Below are 22,282 nucleotides of genomic sequence, written 5' to 3'. Positions count from 1 at the left end.
CGTTCCGTGCACACGTGCTTGTTTATTCATTCATTCCTCGAGGTTTTTACGGCCGGTCGAGTGGCCCTGGCTGGGTCAACGGTCAAAGCAGACGGCCGATGAGATGAGACGGGAGTGGTTCTAGGCGGTGACGTGGCGGGCTTTTATTGGGTTTAGGAGGGGTGGGGGCAGGGGAGGCTGCGAACTGCGAATTGTTCTCCCTCGTGGCCAGCTCGAGGGGTCAGACTGGACTGGGGCGGTGTTGCGCGTGCGGAACGTTGGCGTTGGTGTTGGTGTTGGTGTGGCTGGGTTGGACCTGGATCAACCCAGATCCATGTGGCAAAATCGCTTTGCCAGCTACTGCTTCAGTCTACTGCACCGACGCCGACATGTGATCTCTGATCTATACACGGCATATGATATTGCTGCGCGCGTGCGTGCGTGGATGCATGTGGCAGAGATCGGCCACGTACGCTACGCCAGAGTGGATCCAGGCCCGTGCGCGCTCGCATCAGTCAAACAAATCTCGTTGCCGACTGTTTTCTTTCAACCTTATTCTTCCTGCGCATCGTCACCGCAGGTTAAACTATGGGCTTGTGCACAGCCGTGATCCAAGTAGCATGTTTGGTGATTTTCCGTGGTGAGACTTTGCGTACTTCTCCTTCCTAGCTCTTCATCATGGATGACTCAGTGATAGGCATGGTCTTTATGTGTTTTCGCACAACTTCTTCCGACCGGCTCGGTCGGTGGTTGTTTGCAACCAAGTTAGAGTCGTTTGCTATGGGTAAAGGAAGGTCGATGATGTTGTTTAGGAGTGATGACAATGTGCTACCTTCACGAGGCTTTCTCACAATGGTATGTGATGTTAGGGGCAGACCAAAACTGGTAGCTCGCAAGCTTAATGAATACTCTATGGTTTGGCACGCCAAGCTCGTAGCTTGCTTCTTAATGAATAGAGTCATTCAATTCACTGATTTTAGCTCGTCAAACTTAACGAGCTTCACCAGCAGCTCGTTAAGTCCTTAGTACATCACAACACATATTGTTACCTTATGTGGCACCTCATCCCTTGTATTCAACCTAATCGACCCAACCTAGCCTATATAAGACAACAAACCAACGCAACTCTTTCTGTAGTCATCATCTTCCTTTGTGATCTCCTTCTGGCTGGAGCTGGATGCATCTCTTTTGCGTCTTATTTCCTCTTCGTTACTTCGCATCTTGTACTAAGAACGCATCTAGTGCACCGGAGCTTCTTTTGCTACCGGTGCACCAGACTCGCTTAGCACATCTTCTAATGTTTAAAAAAAAATCTAAAAATAAGTTAGCATGCATGTTAACACATTCACATAACGTTAATGTACGTTGTCATAAATAGTGAAATCAAAATTCAAAACATAGCTCAAGATACAAAACTGATGAATTTAACATTGAATAGTACATGGGTTTGCATGTCCCTGTAAGCTTCAAAAGACAAGTGGTTTCTGGTATAAAGAAATCGAAGAGAATGCTCTCTTTTTGTCACACACAAAAAAAAAAACTTTGTAAAATCGTGGCCATCATCTCGTAGGCCATAACGTATTACAGCCGGTTAACGGGCACTCACAAGCTTTAAACGAATAGACCCGAGCAGAGTTTTTTTTGCTTGGATCCTTCTTACCCCAGCTCCGTGTTCTCCTCGTCAACTAATCAACCTTGTTGCTCCGCCGTAAAAGTTAAAAACACAACAAAGAAAGGAACAAAATACCAATCTTGTTGCTGACCGTTCTTGCCGAACCACTACTCCAGCCAATCAGTCAGTCAGTCAGTCTTCTACGTACGCAGGTCAAAGTATGGCTCCAGGTTATACTACTCCTACTAGTACAACTTCTTTTCCGGTTTCGCCGGGAAGTTGCTTTTACGCGAACGCGACGTCGCAACAAACAAACATAGTAGAAAGGTGGCCGTTTGACCAGCATATGCACAGAGAACAACAAGATGTGCGCCGCGCGCGCCAGGCCGGAAAGGATTAGTTGATAGTGCTTCGTGAGACGTGAAGTGGAAAGCTAAGCATATGCCCGTAAGCTGACGGATAAAGCTGCTATCTACTCCATAAACAAATTAAAGTTACTAAAAGCGGTCTACGGTGACAGTTTTAGCTAACATGCATCACCGGGTACGTACAACGCATGACATCAGGGGATAGAAGCCGAGATCAATTCGGGCCGGGTTGCGTACAGTCCGGCTCCGTACTCGCGCCGTCGTCGACCGGCCGGCGGACGGGAGCGCGCGGTTTCTAACTACGCCGTTTGCGGTGTTCACGAGCACGCCGCGCACACTGTTTCGCAGAACCATGGTCCTTGTTCTTGTCAACTAATTAACCCTTGTCTGTGTTTTCTACTATAAACACTAATCTTGTTGCTGACTGTTCTAGCTGAACTACTCCTAGGCACAACACCAGTCAGCTTTCAACACCGGTAAATCTATGGGCGTGCAGCCTTGTCCTTCTCTAATTTGGGCTACGGCTTATATATAGTACTATAATATAATAAGGGATCACATATGTCCGTTCAAAGCTATTCGTACACATTTCAAATCAAATTTAAATGAACTGAATAAATTACATGTAAATAGGATGTTTTCATTCAAACTGGGCGAAAACATTTATATTTCAGACATATTTTAACTAAATTATAGCGGGCTAAGGTAAAACTAATTTAGAACCGGCCGCGACGGATCTTCACTCCCACAACGTGTCTTTCCTATGTTCAACAGCCCATTCATTGGACTACTGAGAGCCCTCAAGGGCTATGCTTCAGCAAAAGGGGAAGAATAGCCTCCCTCCACCTCCGTGAAGCACGGACCAGGTTGGTTTTTAGACGGCGAACACCGTCCATGTAGTCTCCGCCCCCGCTCACCGGGCAAGACAATTCTTGTGTAACTCGGAGACGCGGTGGTGGCCTTCATGGGATCGAAAAGGTGATGACATCCTATGATCTACTTTTCCTCGTTGTACGCCAAAATGGCTTCTTTAACCACATGCCTGACGCTTGCCTCCATTGCTCGCGGCGGATTTACGACGAGATGGCGTCGTCCAGCCTGGACGGTGTGGTGCCAAATCCAAAGGGTTTGACGGCAAGCCAATCTGTATCAGGTTGGCTCGTCGGGCAACCCAGACAGCTACAATGATGTTTGCCGGAGTCCATGCATGGTGGGTGTTGTACAAGAAGGAGATGGCGAGTACGGAGATCAGGTGTGTGATTCTTTCCAGCTTCTGGACACGTAAATATGGTGAGCGAATGCAAGGAGCTAGACAGAGAGGTGTTTGATGCCAACCGACAAAGGAACGGGCGTGTAGCACTTGGGGTGCCCGAGTAGGTCCCTCGGCAAACGCGCCAATTTAATGAAGGTAAGTGGGCAGATGTATGTCTTTTTAATGGGAAAAGAAGGCATGTGCAGCGGGCTGCGCTCTCGGCCGACGAGCAGATTCAGTGCCGACTCTTGTGAACGGTCGTGTTGACTCTGGACCGGCATGAATGCGAGCAGTTGGCTTTCGAAGGGAAAGCGTGCGCGCCCAGGATAGGGGTTTTTGATGGGCCAGGTTAGTCAGGTGCGGACGTGACAGCTGTCCAGACACTCGCACCCCCCCCCCTCCTAGTTTGTCTCCGGTTTGCGGGCAAATTTGTGTCCGATATGTCGAACAGACTTATGCAAAATTATGTTGAATGGCAAAACACGTTAAGATTGTGTGGTCTAGACGGATGCGGACGGTTAAAAGGTCGTCGTTCAAGATGCCTTAACTAATATTCCTCCATTTCATGGGAGGACAAGTTATACATTTGTTTTAGAAAGAAAACAAGAAGCATGTCTATAGTAGTATTTGTTTTTGCATGACGTGGCTGGACTGCTTACCGTTTGGCCAGCCCACGACATGTGTGGACCGTAAAATCGAGCAAATGATGCTTCTAGAAAACTTTTGGTTGTCTACATCAAATTTGGGCCGCATGCATATATATATATATACACGTGGCCGGACTCAGCCTGGAAATAACCATCGGTCATGTTGCGCAACTTATTTTAGTCCCTACATCCCGCCGCTGATATATATTGATATTGTGTTTGTTGTTTGAACGCCTTCATGCATGTGTGAATTAAGGATAAATAGATGTAAATCACGACTAATAGTCGCTCATCCCTTTCAAAGATCGTAATTAAGCTGACCACCACTGCGGACCACACTATTTCGCATAGCCGATCCAGGGTCCGGCACCCTGTATACCATGGTCTATGCTCTCCTCAACTAATCTTGTTGCTGACTGTTGTCGCTCAACTACTCCAAGGCAACACCAGCCAGCTTTCAACGCAGGTAAATTAAACTATGGGCGTGCAGCCTTGTCCTTCTCTGATTTGGGCGCCTACAGGTTATACTTTGGTTTCTCCCCATTCTATGCGAGGACAAGTCATACATTTGTTTTAAAAAGAATCGGCATGCTAGTACTCCAGTATTTGTTTTTGCATGACGTTGTGGACCCTTTGACCAGCCCACTACTTGTCTGCACCGCAAAATCGGAAACAATGGTGCTTCTAGAACACATCGATCAAGTGGCAACCATGTCCGTAATGAGCTACTGCTACGGATAAATCTGTCGACGGTGACACTGAGAGCATCTCCAACTGATCCCATAAGAACTTCTACAATTTATGAATGTATATTTGAATATTCATATGCGAATTTTAACATAACAGATGGTCCAAACCATTCAAAGTAAACATAAAAAAATTGATCCAAATCATTCGAAGTAAAACAATTAGAAGAGAAGTTTATTGACCAAGGACCGTCCACAAATACTCAACAAGATCATCACGCCACTCGGTTTTCGATCCATTGATGCATTTAATAAATACTCCCTTCGTCCTAAAATTCATGTCTTAGATTGATCTAGAAATGGATGTATCTAAATACTAAAATATGACTAGATACATTCATAAATAGACAAATCTAAGACAAGAAATTTTAGGACGGAGGTAGTACTCATTATTCATCCCTCGTTGACTCAACATGTGGTATCGGTGATGGAACCAGCTCGGTCAATGAGCCGAGGCAAGGTACACTACACTCCTCCCTATTGGTGTGTTGCCCCTACAAAATGATGGTTAGCTCTCCATTTACGTCTATTGTTGAAACGAGAGTACATGGAAGTGCCCGGGCAGCTGCCCTGTGTAGCCAGGAGGTGGTTCCGCTACTGGGTGGTATATAAACTTTGTTCCCCTCATTCTCATACAAAAATCCAGTGGTATATAAACTTTGTTCCCCTCATTCTCATACAAAAATCTTGCGGATCATTATTCACCCTCTATGATCATTGTTATATATGATCACACATGCAACCATGCTTTCAAAATGAGCAAGAACAAATCCTTCGACATTTGGAACCTTCGCTTGGAAGATTTATGCCCAAACACCGCATTCTCTCCAAAGTAGTCCTCCATAAGCATATCATGACCGACTTGCCTGTTCCAATGAACTACAATATGCCCAGGCAAGGAACATCCATGCTCGGCTTCTTGCTTGCCACCGTGTCTGGATATAAAGCAATCACTGTATCAAGTTCTTCATCCCCATCCAACAATGATTCGTTGAAAAACAACTCAACAAAAGGTTCATCTGCAAAATAAGTACCTATAATTTCGATGACAATTATTTGGGACATAAAAAATGGGTGAGGAAATTTATCTAATAATTTGCGGATGTCCATACGTGATGCGAATGAGAGGAAGAGGTGGCGGGTTGGTGGAGGTCTGGTAAGCTCAAGAAGCCCGATAGCGGGACGGTGTTCATTCGACCCACATGCATCGGGACATGCGGCCAGGAGGCGAACGCCACTTTGGGACTGCGATGACAGGCAGACAGGGCGGTTGGGGGTCGACCATTGCGGCGTGGAGAAGTGATTGGGACGGATGGGGGTCGACCGTTGCGGCGTGGAGAAGTGATCAGGGCGGCTGCGGGTCGACCGTTGCAGCGTGGAGAAGTGATCAGGGCGGCGGGTCTGTGACTCAACACCCAGCAAGTAGGCGAGAGTGAAAATTCAGGTGGTTGCATCACGCGCCATGTATCGTGAATAGTTTATGGGAAGGTTATTTTCTCCTGAATGAAAAGTTAGACTGAAGTTACAATCCCCAATAATTTTCAGATTCCAGGATCTAATGGAGCCTTTTTTTTGTCTTTCCAACTTTTTCAATATCTGTGTTTATTGGGGAATGGAGATCTGTTGGAGATGCCCTTAGGTGGTGATGCTAAGGTTACTTTGGGCGAGCTTCTCCAGCCCAACTCCTTACTAAAGCCGGTCATATTTCAGATTCGGCTGAGCCGGGATTTGGACCGGGCCTCAGAAAGCAGAAACCCCAAACCACTAGCCCGAGCCCAGCTCGAAGCCGAAAAAGACACACTTTCTTAAGGCCAAGCCCAGTCCAAACATAGGCCCGAAGTCCGAAAGTCTAGTCCAAAAGCCTGATCCAAATGCTGTTTCTCAGTGTTGTTACTGGCTTCACTCGAGGCAGTTGGTCGGTCGTAGTCGTCGACCGTTCCTCCGGCCGATCGGGTGAATCCATCCATGGACCAACCACCACAAACCATTTCAAACTACTAGGCCGAAAGGGAAGCAATGGTAGCTGTGGGCCGGCCGGTCGCGCGATGAGACAAAATCAGCCGGGGCTGAAAGGGTTCAACGCTGGAATTTAAAATTGGGGTGCATCATCACACCACCAGTCTGCAGCTCTGCTACCCATAAAGCTTTCGGTTCGTAATGTATGTATGTACAAAAAAATATTGGTGCTATGACAACAATATCAATAAATAATATTGGTACTATGATTGTAAGTAGTTCCAGAATTAACCAACAGCCAACAATGGTTGGTGCTAATTTACGTACGTGTCTTTTATCTGAATCCGGACCGGCCCTAGCGCCGTCACAGCGAACGGGGCTACGGATAGGCCTGCTTGCCGTTCACGTAGGTCGCCAGGACGTGGTCAGGGATATCGTCAGCGAACTCGCTCCATGAGGTTGACGGCAGGACCACGAAGTCGGCGTACTTCCCTTCGGCGAGGCTGCCCACGACATGGTCCAGGAAGCAGGCGTAGGCCGCAGATATCGTGTGCCTGCAGAAAGAACTCAATTAGTGCACAACAAAAACATATTGAGAGAAAATAAAAAAATGCAACATAGTGAGTTCCCACGGCAATATTTTTTAATATTGCCATGCAACAGTTGGCATACTACATTTGCAAAGTCTGCGATCTAGAGATCTTAACACCATATACGAGCGGATGCCAGAGTCAGTGAGGCATTCCATGGCATTTCAGAAACAGAGTATAACCAAAGGGAACATGACTAGTTGACTACTAAGAGACTCACGCTTTCAAGGAATCATCTAGGGACAAGCGCTCCGTGGCGATCCAGGGCGCCCCCCATCCAGGCAGCTGCCGGGACATCGCGGTTCTGATGGCTTGTAAGGGGTAAATATCTGAAACCTGGAATAACAGACACACATGCAGTTAACTGGCTGGCTATATAACTTCGCCTTGAAAACTGTATATATACTTGTGAAATGAATTTCAATAACCGGAGACTTTTTTTTAGGGAAATGCATACGGGCCAATCAGAGCCAAAAGCCAGATGCGCGCCACCAGCCAGTAGTGATCGAAACAAGTAGGAGCTCCGCTCAGCTCGTTCTATCCCGATCTTCTTTCCAGCAGAGTCGGCATCATCCAACAAATGATCTGGCTGCCAAAAACAAGCATGTCTTTCAGAAGATGGAGGTTGCGATCTACACCTATAGTACCAATATGTAGCATTTTCAGATAATTTCAAGTAACGACAGGGAGAACTGTACAAGCTAGTATCTGAAATGTTACAAATGATCTGAAAAGTAATAGGATGAATCATGAATGGGAATGACAACAGCCCCTTAACAACATGAGAATATCTAGTTCAAGAAGTGACATAACTAGAAGTGAAGTAACCGAATGAAGCCCTCGAGTTAGTGCTATCACAATTTTAATACCTGCGCAATACCAGAGCCTCCACACTCTTATATTATGCAGCGAACAGAGATCATCATTACAAGCATTACAGTACAAAATATAAGCAATGGAAGGGAATGGTTGACCTGCACAGATGCGATGATACCATGCTCTCCGAAGCGGTTTGCTGCACCTGGGGATAGATGCTGGGCATGCTCAATCTGATTTCACATGCAGCAAGTTTGAATTATATTCAGCTAATTAGTTATTGCAAAAGGGATTTGAGGGCGAAATCTCTTCTTCAGCATGCTAGCAGAAAAACATACCCGGAACCTACGGTCCTTCGTTCCATTCAAGCTAACAACCTTGTCGAACATATCTAGCAGCATATCGATCGCTTTATCTCCAATTGCATGTATGGCAACCTTAAAAAGAACAACATTACTTTCTCAAATTTATGGTGAATGTAATTACCCATGTGCAAATGGAAAACGTGTACCTGAAGTCCTGATTTGTCTGATTCCAATGTTGCATTGAGCAGAATATCCATATCTAACAATTGGAGACCATAATCGCCAGGAGCATCCTCATAAGGCTGTCCATATATATTAAACACTTATAAACCAGGACATAATATTTATGGAGAAATCAACTTCGAAGCGGTGCTCCCCCCCCCCCCCCCCCCCCAACCCCAAAGACTTATGAAGGAAAGTTTTGTGGAGAGCTTACATAGTTAGATTAGACTTTTTCTCCCCCAAACACCCATATTTTATTAAAAAAAAAAGTTCATGAATATTAGCAAGCTATTGTCTTCTGCAACAAGTAGCCTCCAATACTGCTCACGCTTTTGCCCCCCTTGATTTGTATATTGCTCACTAATTTAAGCAGTATAAGTTAATCTATACCATTAGATTTAGGATAATGAACAGCTCACGTTCATTACAGGATAGCTTAAAAGATCTCAAAAAAAAGGAAATGAATAATAATTGTACACCTTTACAGTTTCCACCACCAAATCAGGAAGTACCAAAACCAGATACCTTTTTCAAACAACGCTAACAAAAATCCAAACCTGGTTTGCTCATGGACCACCACAAATTTACACCCAGAAATTCAAAATGCAAAGATTTATGAGTAAAATATCAGCCCTCTAGATTAGAATATGATGTGCATCTCTTCCATACAAAGAATATGGTGTAGATATGAAATATCATAGCACACAAAGGCAGATTTTTTTAATGACTTGTTAAATGTACTTGCTGAAACAATCCTTCTCAATTTACATAGTGTCTTGCAGAAACTGAGACCAATTGAGCTGATCATATTGGTTCCCTTTATATACATAACCAACCGCAAACTAGTACCATGATGTATCACATTCCACACACGAGCATAAAACAGAGTATTTGTAAAGCTTTTGCCACAAAAAGACAGCATTACTAAGGATATAAATTTCTACACCATCTATATGAATGCGCTAACACTAGCAACATGTCTGATAGGTATTCAAACCATACTCAAGACTACTTACCTCATAGAACAACGCACTTGAGGAACCCAAAGAACCATCAAGAAAAGCTTTCACTCCACCTAGATGAATCCACCCGCTTAAAGATCGACCTCTTTCATGAATAAGATCCTACAAGAGATAACATGTAGATAAGTATAAAAAGTATTCACATAAAATTCGCTTGGTATATTTCATGAAAAGTAACTTACAGCAGCACGAGACCATGTAGGCATTGGGAAGAATAAGCAGACTCTGATCATCATCTTTCCCATAGAATGAGCCCATTCATAGACATCTATTGGGGTGTAAGCAGAATACTTCAGAACAAATAAGGTTCCAGTCCAAAAATAAGGTTATAGATGAAAAACCACAAAAGTAGATCCGCGGCCCTTCACAAGAAAGGTACGAATGAATCACATTGAAATTCACTAGAGCAATATGGTTCAGCTCTACATAAGATTTGATCGTGACATGAGTAATATGGCTCTTTTACTTGAGTTGGCAGAGTAATGCTTGATTATTTTCCATATAGAATAGATAGATTAGCTTTATGTCTAACAGAATCAATAAAAAAAATTGGTGGTGTAAACCCCAATAATGACAACAAAAACGTATTGTATAACAGAGAAGTTGCCATCTGTTGTCTCAAAACAAAGACATCAACAACGGACATACCCCTATAAATAAATTTCAGAGTATAATGCAATCATATATATGAACTACAAATATGCTTTGTTTTGAACTGTAGATATTTGTAAGGTATTTTATATCTATGTTTGCTCTCTTCAATATTAAAAGCAAAAGCGGGGGGAAACCCTTTTTCAGTAAAGCAAAAGTGCCACAAGATACCTGAAAAATCTTGCCAAGTTTGGTTTTCTGAGGTCCCAGGGAAATAGCTTCCCACATCAACAATAGTAGTCACCCCTCTCATTAGGGCGTGTCTACTTGCTCTAAGGAGAGCCTCTCTTCTATCATTTACAAATACTTCTGGAATCACATTAAATACAAGCTTCATAGCAGCATCAACTAGTAGACCAGTGGGCTCTACAAATAATAATTTGGATCAGATAAACTATTGATTACCTTAATATTTATGAAAATAGTTGCTCTTGAAAGTAAATGACTAATTACAAATGATCAGTGCATATTATTTTAGTTGAAAAATAACATATCACTAAGAGCATAATGTGGGGGAACCATGAATCCATGTGAATATTGTGAAAAATATGTACAAAATTTATGAACAGATACACATGATCACTATAATTCATCATGGACTGCCTTCATTAATGATTATAACAGTTAAGGTTTGCTTCCGATCATGGGCATATTTATGTTTGAATTAGAACTCTGTGTTAGATATAGAGATTTATATCGTTCAAGGTTACCTTACAAAGTAATTTCAGGTCCGTAAAGATAAACATGTGTGTTAATTACTTCAGTTTACCTCTTTCTGTCGTTCTTACAATAGTTCCGCCGACTGGATCATTTGTGTTTTTGTCAATCCCAGCAATCTTCATGGCTAGTGAATTGGCTAATCCCATGTGACCATCCATGCGTGAGAGCCATACCTGCAACTGAAATTTGTCAGTAGTTGTCTCTATGCAATGGCTTCTGAAAAGATGTCGAACTCGCTAGATTGAACTGAAAACACACTGGATTATCAGGAGATATATCGTCTAACCAAGCAGCAGTGGGCAAATCGCCGCCCCAGAAATCGTTGTTCCAACCTCCTCCGCGTACCCACTCGCCAGGATGTTTATCTGTTCAGAAAACAAGTCTCAGAGATACTGGTAATATTGCAGAGAGGTTTGGTAATTGATAACACCAGACAATTCAGCAGACAGAAACTAATCGGATACATGTAATAGAAAATCATGTGTTGGCAAACCCCTGATCCCTTTTGTGCAAATCGTGCTATATACTCCCTCCGTTCCTAAATCATGCCTTTTTAGAGATTTCACTAGAGACTACATACGGCGCAACATGAGTGAATCTATACTTTAAAGTATGTCTATATACATGAGTATGTAGTCCATAGTGAAACCTCTAAAAAGACTTATATATTTAGGAATGGAGGGAGTATGTACTAGAAACCACAAACATCCCATGTTGTAATAAGCAACAAGATGATTAGAAATAGCATGGAGAAACTAGGAGAAGGAGCGGTGTAGTTGATGGAAACCTCTGACGGCTCCCTTCACCCTGCTGATGAACTCGTCTTTGCTCCTGACCCCTCGAAGCGGCACCCTCGCCAGCTGCAGCAAAGTTCAGAAAGGAGCACACTGTGAAGTTAAATCCAACACAAGTGTAACTATATCTGAACAGTAATTTCACGGTGTGTGTGTGTGTGTCCATGTCATGGATTGCTGAGGAGAGGCAGATAGGCAAAACACTACCTGCAGGCCGCCGTCGATTAGGTGCACATGAGAGTCGATGAATCCCGGGAGCACCACATTGCCACTGAGGTTCAACTCTTTGGTGTGCCGGCCCCTGAATTCCTGCACTTGGCAGCCTATACAATCAGTTTTGAGTTTGGGGAGAAACGCAGGCGACAGTAAAAAATACTCATGTGCCTGCAGTTGCAGTTGCAGTTACAGAAAACAGAGCAGATATTTTTTAGAGATAAAATCTGTTGAGGTGGGAGGGCAACCTTGAGGGAGTCGTAGGTGCCGACGCGGAGCACGCGGCCGGCGCGGACGGCCATGGCGGCGGCGAAGGGGCGGGCGGGGTCGGCGGTGTAGATGGTTGCGTTGGCCAGAATCATGTCGGCGAAGCGTCTCCGCTGCTGCGGCCCTGCCAAGGGAGGGGACGAGCTGAGCTTCCCTCCGCGGGAAAACAGAGGAGGGAGGAGGAGGGGAGGCGTACATGGGAGGCGGGAAGAGGGGTCAGGCAGGAGGAAGACGGCCGCGACGGCGACCAGTGCTGCGGCGCCGGCGGCGAGGAGAGCGCTCCGGGCGGCCATGCGCGCTCAGCTGGGGTCGGTCGGTCGGGCGGGTATCGGTCTCTCTCAAATACATTATCAGCAAACAAATCTTTTTTTTAAATGCTCTTTACAAAGTGCTTCAGCTTTTTTTTTTGCACGTTTAGTTCATCAAAATAATTTAATGATCTAAACGTTTTTATATTAGTTTATGAAGAAAGAAAAAAAATAACTTAACCAGACCTCTCATATCATTCCTATATGTTCGGGCTGTCAACGAACTTTCGTATTCATATCAAATATATGAAGGATATGAGGGTTCGGGGACGCACTCGATCAATCTGCCACATAAGACACGACCCCTTCCTGAACTATCTTTTCTTTCTTTTATTCATTTTTTTTTTTTCTTCATCAATCAAGTGTGAGTGACAGGACACATGAAGAAAGAAATAAAAAGTATGGCTGCGTGGACGGACAAATAGGGGACACGCCCGGTCACTGACCGGACGCGTCCACGGACGTTAATGGTGTCATATTTGCAATGTCGAGCTGTAGATGGTTTTATTCGTGCGTTTTCTCCTGCTATGTTTTCACTCCTGTGAAATCCATGCGCTGTGGCCGAAACAGGTCCGTCCATGGTACCACACAAATTAACAAACGATCAAAACAGGTCCACAAGCAGACATCGTTTTCATTGACTGAAGAGCAGCACAACACGCTCGCTTGTTTATTGATAAGACAGACGACAGGTACCTGTCCAGTTACACAGCCTTACGTTTACACGAGCGAGAGCGACTCGAACATTATTGTTTCAGTCTCACCAATGATTTCCCTCTCACATAGACGTGCCTCCAAAGGGAGAGGCGCATCAGACGACGGATGAGACGATGATCAATTGGGTAGCTGGGAGATGTAGATGTCGTGGCACGACGACGACGGCAGCAGGGGCCGCAGCCGCAGCGAGAACCTGTAGCTCGCCGGCGGCAGCAGGTACTCCTCATGCACGCACGGCGTCCAGCTGTCGTCCCCGCCCACCCCCATGTGCCTATGATCAAGATGCACCTGCAAACACAACAACACAATCCGGACCATTTTCAGTTCCAACAGTTTCAGAGATTCAACACTGTCAGTTTCAGAGAGGTCAGTTGGACACGGACCTCGATGTCATCTCCCTTGGTCAGCTTGTGCTGATGGGTCGCCCGGTCGAGCTCCACGGAGCCGTAATAGCTGGCGCTCGCCTGCATCGGCGGGGACTCGCCGTGGGTCGAGGCGAAAAGGCCGAACCCGTCGGCGTTCTTAAGCGCCACCCACCGGACGTCCGCGCGGCCGCCGCACTCGCCCGGGACGATGTAGGGCACGTGGAGGTCCTCCACGCCGCTCTCGTACACGCCGACGTGCGCCGCGGCCTTGCGGTCGGGGTAGCACTCGAACGGGCCCCTCCCGTACCATGTGACATGGTTCAGGGATTTCTCTGCGTTGAACACGACGCCCACCCGCGGGAGAGGGGGGAGGTCGCTCTTGGGGTTTACCTCGTAGTCAAGGACCACATCACCTGATTCGTAGATCCGGCAGCGCATGTGAACCCGGAAAAGCACGGAGTCGGAAGCCTCTGAAAGGGCGGCATCGTCCGGTTTTGGCAGGTGCCCGGGAAGGCCATAATATGTGGTGGAAACCTCGACGGTGTGGTCTGGCAGCTCCTTCACCGAGAACTGGCTGCTGTAGAAGGAGACATTGTCGAGGAAGGCTTCTCTCCATGTTGTGGCATAGGACTTGGTGTAGAAGCCTCCATTGTCGTTGTCGGTTGGTGCGCGCCAAAAACAAGGAAATATTCCCTTGCTCATAAGCTCGACATTGTTGATCTGTTGTTCACATAAGTATCATGAGTTCCATATTTTGATGAATGGAATAGTAGCCGCACTGTTTGAACCATATTCTGTGTTTGGCATAGATCTAGGATAGGATGTAGACTCACATGTGCTAATAGAAAAGTAAAGTAAATGAAACTTCCTTGATCGACCACAACATACCTTCCAACTGTCAATTGTTCCCAACTGACTGTTTATTCTGATTTGCCATTCATTGTTCTTGCTAATGATTACACCATCACCAACCTGTTGAGAGATCAGAGGGCTCTGGGACAGTGCTATCACCTGAATATGGCAGCATCTGGTGAGCAGTAGGATAAATGAGAAGAAACAGGAGTGAACAAGATCAGCCTGGGGAAACATACATGAGGAACAAAGCCCTTTATCTGAGGCAAACAAACTTGTGCTGAAGCCAAGACATGACCAGCTTTAGCCCATCGAGTTTGGTCCCTCAGTGTAACGTGTACTGACAAAAAAGTTTCTTTCGCTGCACAGGCACTCCATAGAGTAAACCAAGGCGATGATTCCATGTTGATAAGATGGCTACTTTGTGGTGCTAGGTTTGGAACACTGAATGAACCAGAGCCCAAAACGCTACCATCCCCATGAATAATCCAACTGAAGTCCAAAGCCTCTGTTGTCTCAGAAAATTGTCCATTTTCAATCTGCATGACGATAATAATGGATCTATTAAATCCTTTATAACCCTGTAATGAAACAACTTGACAAATATCGATCAGATCAGAGGCTACCTTAAGAATATTATCCACCAGCGATACTTTGATAGGTTGGTAAAGATATTTAACCTCTGCAAGCAGAATTAACTGACCGAGTAAGTTTGACATCTAGAGGCTAGTGAGACGAGAAGACCTTATGAGTAACAGATTATCAGGATTTAAAGTACATGTAAAACAGCAATAAATTTCTCTCCAATCGACTTGTATTTCCAGTTACCATTAACAGCAGGGTGAAGCGTCCGATCAGGCCACACAATGCCATTAATGCAAAAATTTAAGTCATTTGGAGTGTCTCCAAAGTCACCACCATATGCCCAAGATTTAGATCCATCAACATTCTCCTTCAGTAAACCCTGAATATTTTTGAAAAGCACGTAGAGGAAACAAAATTAAGACACTATAACAATAAAAAAGAGAGTCGATGATCTATGTTGACATTTAAATTTTGTGTATTCTATATTAGATTGACATGGGTCTATGAGTCTGTCGTGGGTATAAGTCTGACAGTAGATGTGTAGGGTACGAAAGGATGGGCAGAGCCTTAGCTACGGCGAGGTTGTATGAGTTCAGGCCCCTCTACGGTGGAGGTAAAAGCCCTACGTCTCAGTTCTCTTGGGAGCTTGTTGTCGAGTGGAATATGGATTACAGTGAATTGCTAACCCCCTGCACCAGTGGGGAAGGGCGGCTTATATAGAGTGCGCTACCCTTCATAACGGTTCGGTGCACAGGGGTGGAGTAGTGGCGAATAACTGCATACGTTACAGGTAACGTATGTCTTAAATGCTAATAAAGGTACATGGAAACGTATGACCGTTGCCCTCCAGGGGGGTTACGATGTACAGAGTGGAATCCAGTCGGTAAGTTTGATACGCTCCGAATGCTCATCTCCGACTGGATGATGTAGGAATCGTCACCGACTGGATGATGGGAAGTCCTTAATTCAGTCGGAACTGACTAAGGGCCTTATCCCTTATGAAGGGTAGTCCTTGGGTAGGACCCATTGGGCAGGCCTATGACCCTACCCTAGGACTATAACCCCATCAGAGTCAATATTTGTTTTCGATGAAAATGGGTCAACAGTGGTCCAATATGTACATCATGTACACTACAATCATGAATATACACAAGTACAACCATGCAAACAGAAATTTCGCATAGCATGCTCCCAATAAAAAAAGAAGGTTAAGGATAAGATAAGAGTAAATCGAACATAACCTGATCGACCCAGTCCCATATAAAACCTCCTTGGAGTCCCATCGTGTTGTCTATCGCCTTCCAATACGCGTCAATATTTCCATTACTGTTCCCCATAGCATGTGAATATCTTGAAAACAAAGGGAAATGTTTTATTCAATATTTCAGGTATATGAATATAAAAACAAAGGAATCAAGTACACATGTGGTGCCACAGTTACCATACTCGCAAAGAATGAGGGGCCTGTTTTCAGATGGGTCATTGGCAATCTTGAGAATATCCCAGACACGCATGTACATGGGGCATACAATATCTGTGGATGATGTTCTGGAGCCACCTCCTTCATAATGGATGAGCCTTGTTGGGTCTCTTCCACGAACCCACCCTACAAGATTATGATTCACAAAATCATAAAGAGAACTACAAGACTTGAATTGCCATCGCAGAAAACGTTTTACCGCTTACCAGACATAGCAGAGTGATTTGGTCCATATGAGGCTTCATTTCCCAAGGACCAAATAATTATGCACGCATGATTTTTGTCCCTCTCCACCATACCAACAACACGATCAAGCATAGAATTTGCCCAGATGGGTTCTAGTGTAGGATGTTTGAAATGGCTAGTTTCATCAAAGCCATGTGTCTCGATATTGGCTTCATCAATTACATAAAGACCAAAGATGTCGCATAACTCATACCACCTTGGATGTTGGGGGTAATGAGAGTTTCTAACAGCATTGATGTTGTTTTGTCTCATCAAAACCAGATCCTATCAAAAGACAAACAGTAAATAACTGAAACTACTTACTGGAAACATCAAACTAAACAGATGGCATGCTATGCTTTCGAGTACGACAGATTACAGAGGGGATGAATAACCTTGATCATGCATGCTTCTAAATTTGTCTTCCCAACACGTGGATGATGCTCATGTCTGTTGACACCTCTAATTACAACAGGAGATCCATTGACAAGCATCTGCTTGTGTGCCAGGACCACATTACGAATCCCTACTTGGCATGATTCACAATCAATAAGCTTCCCATTGGCATCTTTAAGGAGAACAACAAGAGTGTATAAGTTCGGCTGTTGGGAAAGGAAATATAGTTATAAGATATAGCAGTTAAATTGCAAATACTAATATTTTTATAGAATGCCCCCAGGATTAGATTTCTTACTTTTTCACTAGACCAAAGCTTTGGATTTTCCACTTTTCCACCAAGAACATAACCATGAAAACCATGGCAAGGGCCGCCCTTAGGTTTTGGCTTTGTCTTCAAGTTGACCACGTTAGCATCTGACATATCTGAATTCAAATCATCAGATGATTCAGAATTATCAAATAATGTTGCTTCAATCGACAAAGTTGGGATATGCTCCCTATCTTCCTTGTGTGAATCAATTTCCACCTCAACCTGACATATAGAACAAAACCAAAAATGAGTATAATTGCGGAACAGCATCAGAATAAATGTTCCCTTGAGCAATGCATAGTTAGCAGCTATACCATCTGGACGGTAGAAAATGGTTTGCCCACTGTAGGGTTAAAACTTCAAAGGGCGAGACATACAAATATATACCATGGGAGCCATGCAGAAGCATTTGATAAGTATGTCGTCTTTTGTGTGTTTTGAAAATATTGGATTATATAAGACACTAAGGACACTGAAAAAGGGCAGACCATTCTTCAAAAGAAAAATGAGGTCAACTTTTAAGAAAGTTATTGGGTTTAGTCCACCTATAATTAATCAAATGGCTGTGAGTTATAGTTGCTACTATGATGAATGTTACTATGTTTGAAGCTCAAATTAGCATTCCCATCACAAAAAGGTTTAGGGGGTGTAGCATGGGTGCAATGTTCTTGCGTATAGCCACTACATTCCCAAAGGTTTATGCCACTGTCCACTATTTTCTTGCAGCATGAGCTCCATCCTGTAGCATAAGTTTACAACCTGACAAAGATGGATAGCATAATTACCTCAATATCAGCTACCCGGAAGTTCTCATCCAAGGTTGATTTGAAAAAGTAATCTGTGATAAAGATCTGCAAGGAAAAAATTACAAACTTAGTAACCAAGAATTTACCCTAATCGGTTATCATAGACAAAAGCAAACTAAATGATAAATGTAAAATATTACATGTCAAAGGCTTAACTAGCATGTTTCTGCATAGTTGCTTACATGGGCAATATATTATACAAGAATCCGGTCATTGCTAATATATACAAGAAAAAAGTTCTCAGCTGACATTTCGCATCTGAGTGTAAAGATGAAAAAAAAAAAGCGTACTCTATTGTTTTTCTGAACATAGCTATAACAACATGACCATTGATAGCCAGCAAAGGCAAATAGATCCCTGCAACAAACTATTACTCATTCATGAAATGAGGTATTTTATTCAAGTGTAAAATTCATGGTGTGTTAAAAACAACAGCTTGGAATTCATTCAATAAGATGCGAGCAAAACTCAAGAAGTAACCTGTGGCTTTGATAATAGTAACACATCTCTGTGAATACCGGACAACCACCAATGGTCTTGATCTTCAAGATAAGAACCATCACTCCACCTCATGACTTGAACTGCAAGAACATTTTCCTTGCCTGAATCACAATGATGGCAGCAATCAGTGATTTCAAATTCAGCAGGAAGCCTGCTGTCTTGGCTGCATAAATACACAAAACATGGAGTTACTTTCTGAAAAATAAAATAGCAAAATCCGGTAGATGACCAGCAAACAAACCCTCTACAAGGAACTGATTAACTAGCTAGATAGTTATGCACAATTCTACTGCAAGGATCTATTACAAGTCACCAGTAGTCTAAATACTTAGGACATTACATTACCAAGAATATTAGCACTCCATAGTCCATATATAAGCTACCTTTGTAGAAGTCATATAAAGTCAATTATTGGTTCACACAAACGCGAAAACTTTACTGTCAAGCTAGTAGCCAGCTCACTTGAATCACAAAAAATAAAAGATGCCTCTTATAACAAATTTCATGGTATCACTGCTGAACTCCTTATTCACACTTCACATAGCAAACAATAATCTCAAACAGATGAGCAATTTGATAACACTTCACAACGAAAAGGTACAAGTAGAAGAATGAGAAGAATCTAGACTTCTTGCAAGGAAAAATACTGGCTAATGTGAAAGAAGATACACAAAGTAAAAATATCATATTTCTGGATCCTGTGTGTAAATAATCGATACTCCCAAAAACACTCCACTTTGCTATCTAAGGAGCACAAGCAAAATGTAAGTGTCGGATACTCAAGTAAATACTACAAGGATCTATTACAAGTCACCAACAGGAAATTACTTCATTTTGTATTATGGGTTATATATGAACTTGATAAGTCTCTGTACAGTTCTGGAGATACAAAAAATACAAGCAGTGAGGTTATTTGTGTCATACCTATAGCCAATTGGTACGCCATTTACCCAAGCAAGAAACGCTGAATCAACAGCTTCAAAGTGCAACAAGATCCTCCGGCCTATCATAATCAGCTCAGAATTGTTTAAAATGGAATGGACATATTATATGATAACAGTAGGTGCTATATCCATGTCAATCATAGTTCATAGGTTTTTGGGTCCGGTTTTCCTTATAAACTGGACCAACTCTCTTCTTCTTAATGAAATGCAGGACCCCCCTGCCCCTCTCGAGGTGTTCTCGAAAAAAAAATATCCATGTCAATCAGAGACAACAATATTATGCATGAGAAGAAAGAACAAACATGTCATAGTTAGCATAACAGGAGACAGCACAGGCAAATGTAAAGGGCAAACAATTATGTCTGTGTAATTAAGGAGATAGGTAACAAATATAAACCAGCCAAACTCTTGGAGAACTGGACGGGTCAGATTAGGCAAATCCTAGATGACAGAAAAATTGACAGCAGGATTTGCCACTGTCAGGATTTTTGAGGTAATTTAATGAACCAACTACCCATAAGATTAAACAAATTTTCTTTCTGTATTGTTAATTGATGCACAAACAAATTTTCAATTCCATGAACCATGTAAACATGATCACAGTAAAAAAACTCATTTTCTTGGAGGTATAATCACTTTATCCAGAATTGCCGTTAGCATCATTACAGCTGTTTATGCTAGTTGCAATGCAAAGAATGGATTCATAATGGAGATCTGGTTGCCTATGCAAGATTTTGATACTGACAGAAGTAGAGCAGGTGTAACAACCTTCCCACGTAAGCTGTAAGATATGGCATACCTTTCCATTCTTTTGGGATGTGAAAAACCTTCCTGTAACAGCCTGTGGGGTTCTCGGAAGGCACAAACGGCGGGTTCATCGGGAAAGGGTAGGTGACATTTGTGTAGATCGGACGGTCGAACCCGTGCATCTGCCAATTCGACGGAACTGCAACCAAGTCTGTGTCCATTAGTAGAGAACAAAATTCCAGCAAGACAAACAAATAACACAGAACTAAATAACAGCATCTAGTCTAGACTAAAAGCAATGAGAACAGGCAAGCAGCACCGTGCCTGGCAAGGCGTCCCAGTCAGAGTCATTGAACTGAGCGTCGAAGAACTTGTCCGGGACGGTCTCCGGCGACTGCGCCAGCCGGAACTTCCAGAGCCCGCTGAGCGACCGCGCGTACGGGAGCCCCTCGGACCAGAACGCCGCGCTGTCCAGCCCGCCGCGGACCGCGCCGTCGTCCCAGACGGCGGCCTCGGCGTCCAGGTGGCTCACGCTCCTCCGCTCGCGCCAGTACCTCAGCGCCCCTGTTTTTTGACAGTCATGAAAACAGAGAGCAAGAAGTTCAGAGAACGGCAAGAGGATTAGTATTGTTTTACTGATCGATCTCGTGTGGGCACGGCGCGGGGAGATTCGGTTCACTCACCTTCGAGCGTGTCCTGCGAGCGGAGCGGCACGTGGGCGTCCCGCCTCCTCCACCGGAAGAAGGAGGGGTCCTCCCAGAGCTTGTGCTGCGGCGGGGAGCCCGCCGGAGGCGGGAACATCGCGCCGCCGCTGGCGGAGGCCACCGCCATCGATGGCGGAGGGGGCGCGAACAGATCGCCGAGACGGAGGGCCTGGTGGAGCCCGACGGACGCGTCAGACACGGAGACGAGCTCGGAGACGGGGATGTTTCCGATTTCGATTTTTGGATTGCTCTCTCTGCCGCGGGAGGAGCTGAGGTTCCTTACCGGCGAGAGGAGGTCGGGATCTGGGCCGCGGAGGGGCCGGCGGCTCGTCGCTCGCCGCCGTCGGGGGAGTTGCCGGCGAGTGGAGGCCGGGGAGTGAGGAGGAGTCTGGGGGAGGAAGAAATCACGGGGGATTAGGCAGAAGAGGTGGCGCGCGAGAGGACTCGCCAACGTGTTGGTGACGGCCGCCTCACTGACGTGTGGACCTCGGGCCCACGCGTCGGCGGAACGTCGAGTGGCCGTATGCACTACGTAATTTTTGTTTGTTTGTTTTTCTTTTCGATGCGTGACAGAATATGATTTCTTACTGTAGATGGATTTTTAATAAGTTAATGCTCTATAGTAAGGCCCTGTTTCTTTAAAAAGTTTTAGGATTTTTTTTAGTCCCAACTGTAAAAATCTTTAGTCCCTACCCGTTTCTTTTCAAGGACTAAATATGGACTAGAGGTCATTAAATGACATGCAAAAAGACCATTTTACCCCTAGTAATATACTAGAAGCTATAAAATGACATGCTAAAAGTAGGGGCACTGTTGGAAAAAGTGCCAAAAAAGTTCAAAAAGTCCCTCCCATAGGGACTTCTTCCTTTAGTCCCAAAATACCCCCTTTTAGTCCCTAAAAGTCCCTCTTGTTTCTTTCGCATGGGACTAAAAGAGACTTTTTTTAGTCCCTACACCAAAAAGTCCCTGGAAAGAAACACCCCCTAAGAAACTTCTAGTGGCCGCAGGAGTATCATAATTAGTATACTAACTTGTAGGGATGGGGACAGATTGAGACAAGAACTAAAAACCCTCACATAACTATAGCCCTCTAACTTGATTGTTGTAACAAGAGGTAATAGCATCACAGATCCTTGAACTTGCATTGGATGTGATGATTTAATCCTCAAAGTTGCAAAG

General features: G+C 44.2%; 2 protein-coding genes across 7 annotated transcripts; both read right to left on the bottom strand.

Moving 5' to 3' along the window:
* Positions 1–6,692: 6,692 nt before the first annotated feature.
* LOC123445542 (protein LONG AFTER FAR-RED 3) lies at positions 6,693–12,505 on the bottom strand. Of its 6 annotated transcripts, none has more exons than XM_045122535.1 (15): positions 12,357–12,505; positions 12,142–12,284; positions 11,888–11,989; positions 11,674–11,746; positions 11,145–11,251; positions 10,936–11,059; positions 10,338–10,532; positions 9,698–9,783; positions 9,510–9,617; positions 8,478–8,573; positions 8,305–8,403; positions 8,125–8,199; positions 7,608–7,739; positions 7,371–7,486; positions 6,693–7,114 (listed from the first exon to the last, which is right to left on the bottom strand). In XM_045122535.1, exons 1-15 carry the CDS (start codon positions 12,451–12,453, stop codon positions 6,940–6,942), a joined length of 1,728 nt encoding a protein of 575 aa, XP_044978470.1. In that variant the 5' UTR covers positions 12,454–12,505; the 3' UTR covers positions 6,693–6,939. The 6 variants fall into 6 exon arrangements, 5 of the variants coding, with proteins under 5 accessions (XP_044978470.1, XP_044978472.1, XP_044978469.1 ...); XM_045122537.1 differs by having other exon boundaries at positions 11,888–12,003; positions 12,357–12,440; XM_045122534.1 differs by having other exon boundaries at positions 12,142–12,468.
* Positions 12,506–13,080: 575 nt separating this feature from the next.
* LOC123445541 (beta-galactosidase) lies at positions 13,081–21,543 on the bottom strand. Its single transcript, XM_045122533.1, has 17 exons — positions 21,083–21,543; positions 20,724–20,963; positions 20,452–20,598; positions 19,633–19,711; positions 18,688–18,871; positions 18,187–18,252; positions 17,387–17,623; positions 17,088–17,294; positions 16,674–16,977; positions 16,434–16,593; positions 16,229–16,337; positions 15,231–15,366; positions 15,029–15,084; positions 14,642–14,941; positions 14,439–14,561; positions 13,569–14,270; positions 13,081–13,473 (listed from the first exon to the last, which is right to left on the bottom strand). The coding sequence occupies exons 1-17, from the start codon at positions 21,228–21,230 to the stop codon at positions 13,303–13,305; spliced, it is 3,369 nt and encodes a 1,122-aa protein (XP_044978468.1). The 5' UTR covers positions 21,231–21,543; the 3' UTR covers positions 13,081–13,302.
* Positions 21,544–22,282: the final 739 nt, after the last annotated feature.

This window comes from Hordeum vulgare, chromosome 3H, assembly GCF_904849725.1.
Source record: "Hordeum vulgare subsp. vulgare chromosome 3H, MorexV3_pseudomolecules_assembly, whole genome shotgun sequence".
Taxonomy (NCBI): Eukaryota; Viridiplantae; Streptophyta; class Magnoliopsida; order Poales; family Poaceae; genus Hordeum; species Hordeum vulgare.
Note: the sequence above shows the minus strand (reverse complement) of the source record. Positions and strands in the feature narration are given on the sequence as shown.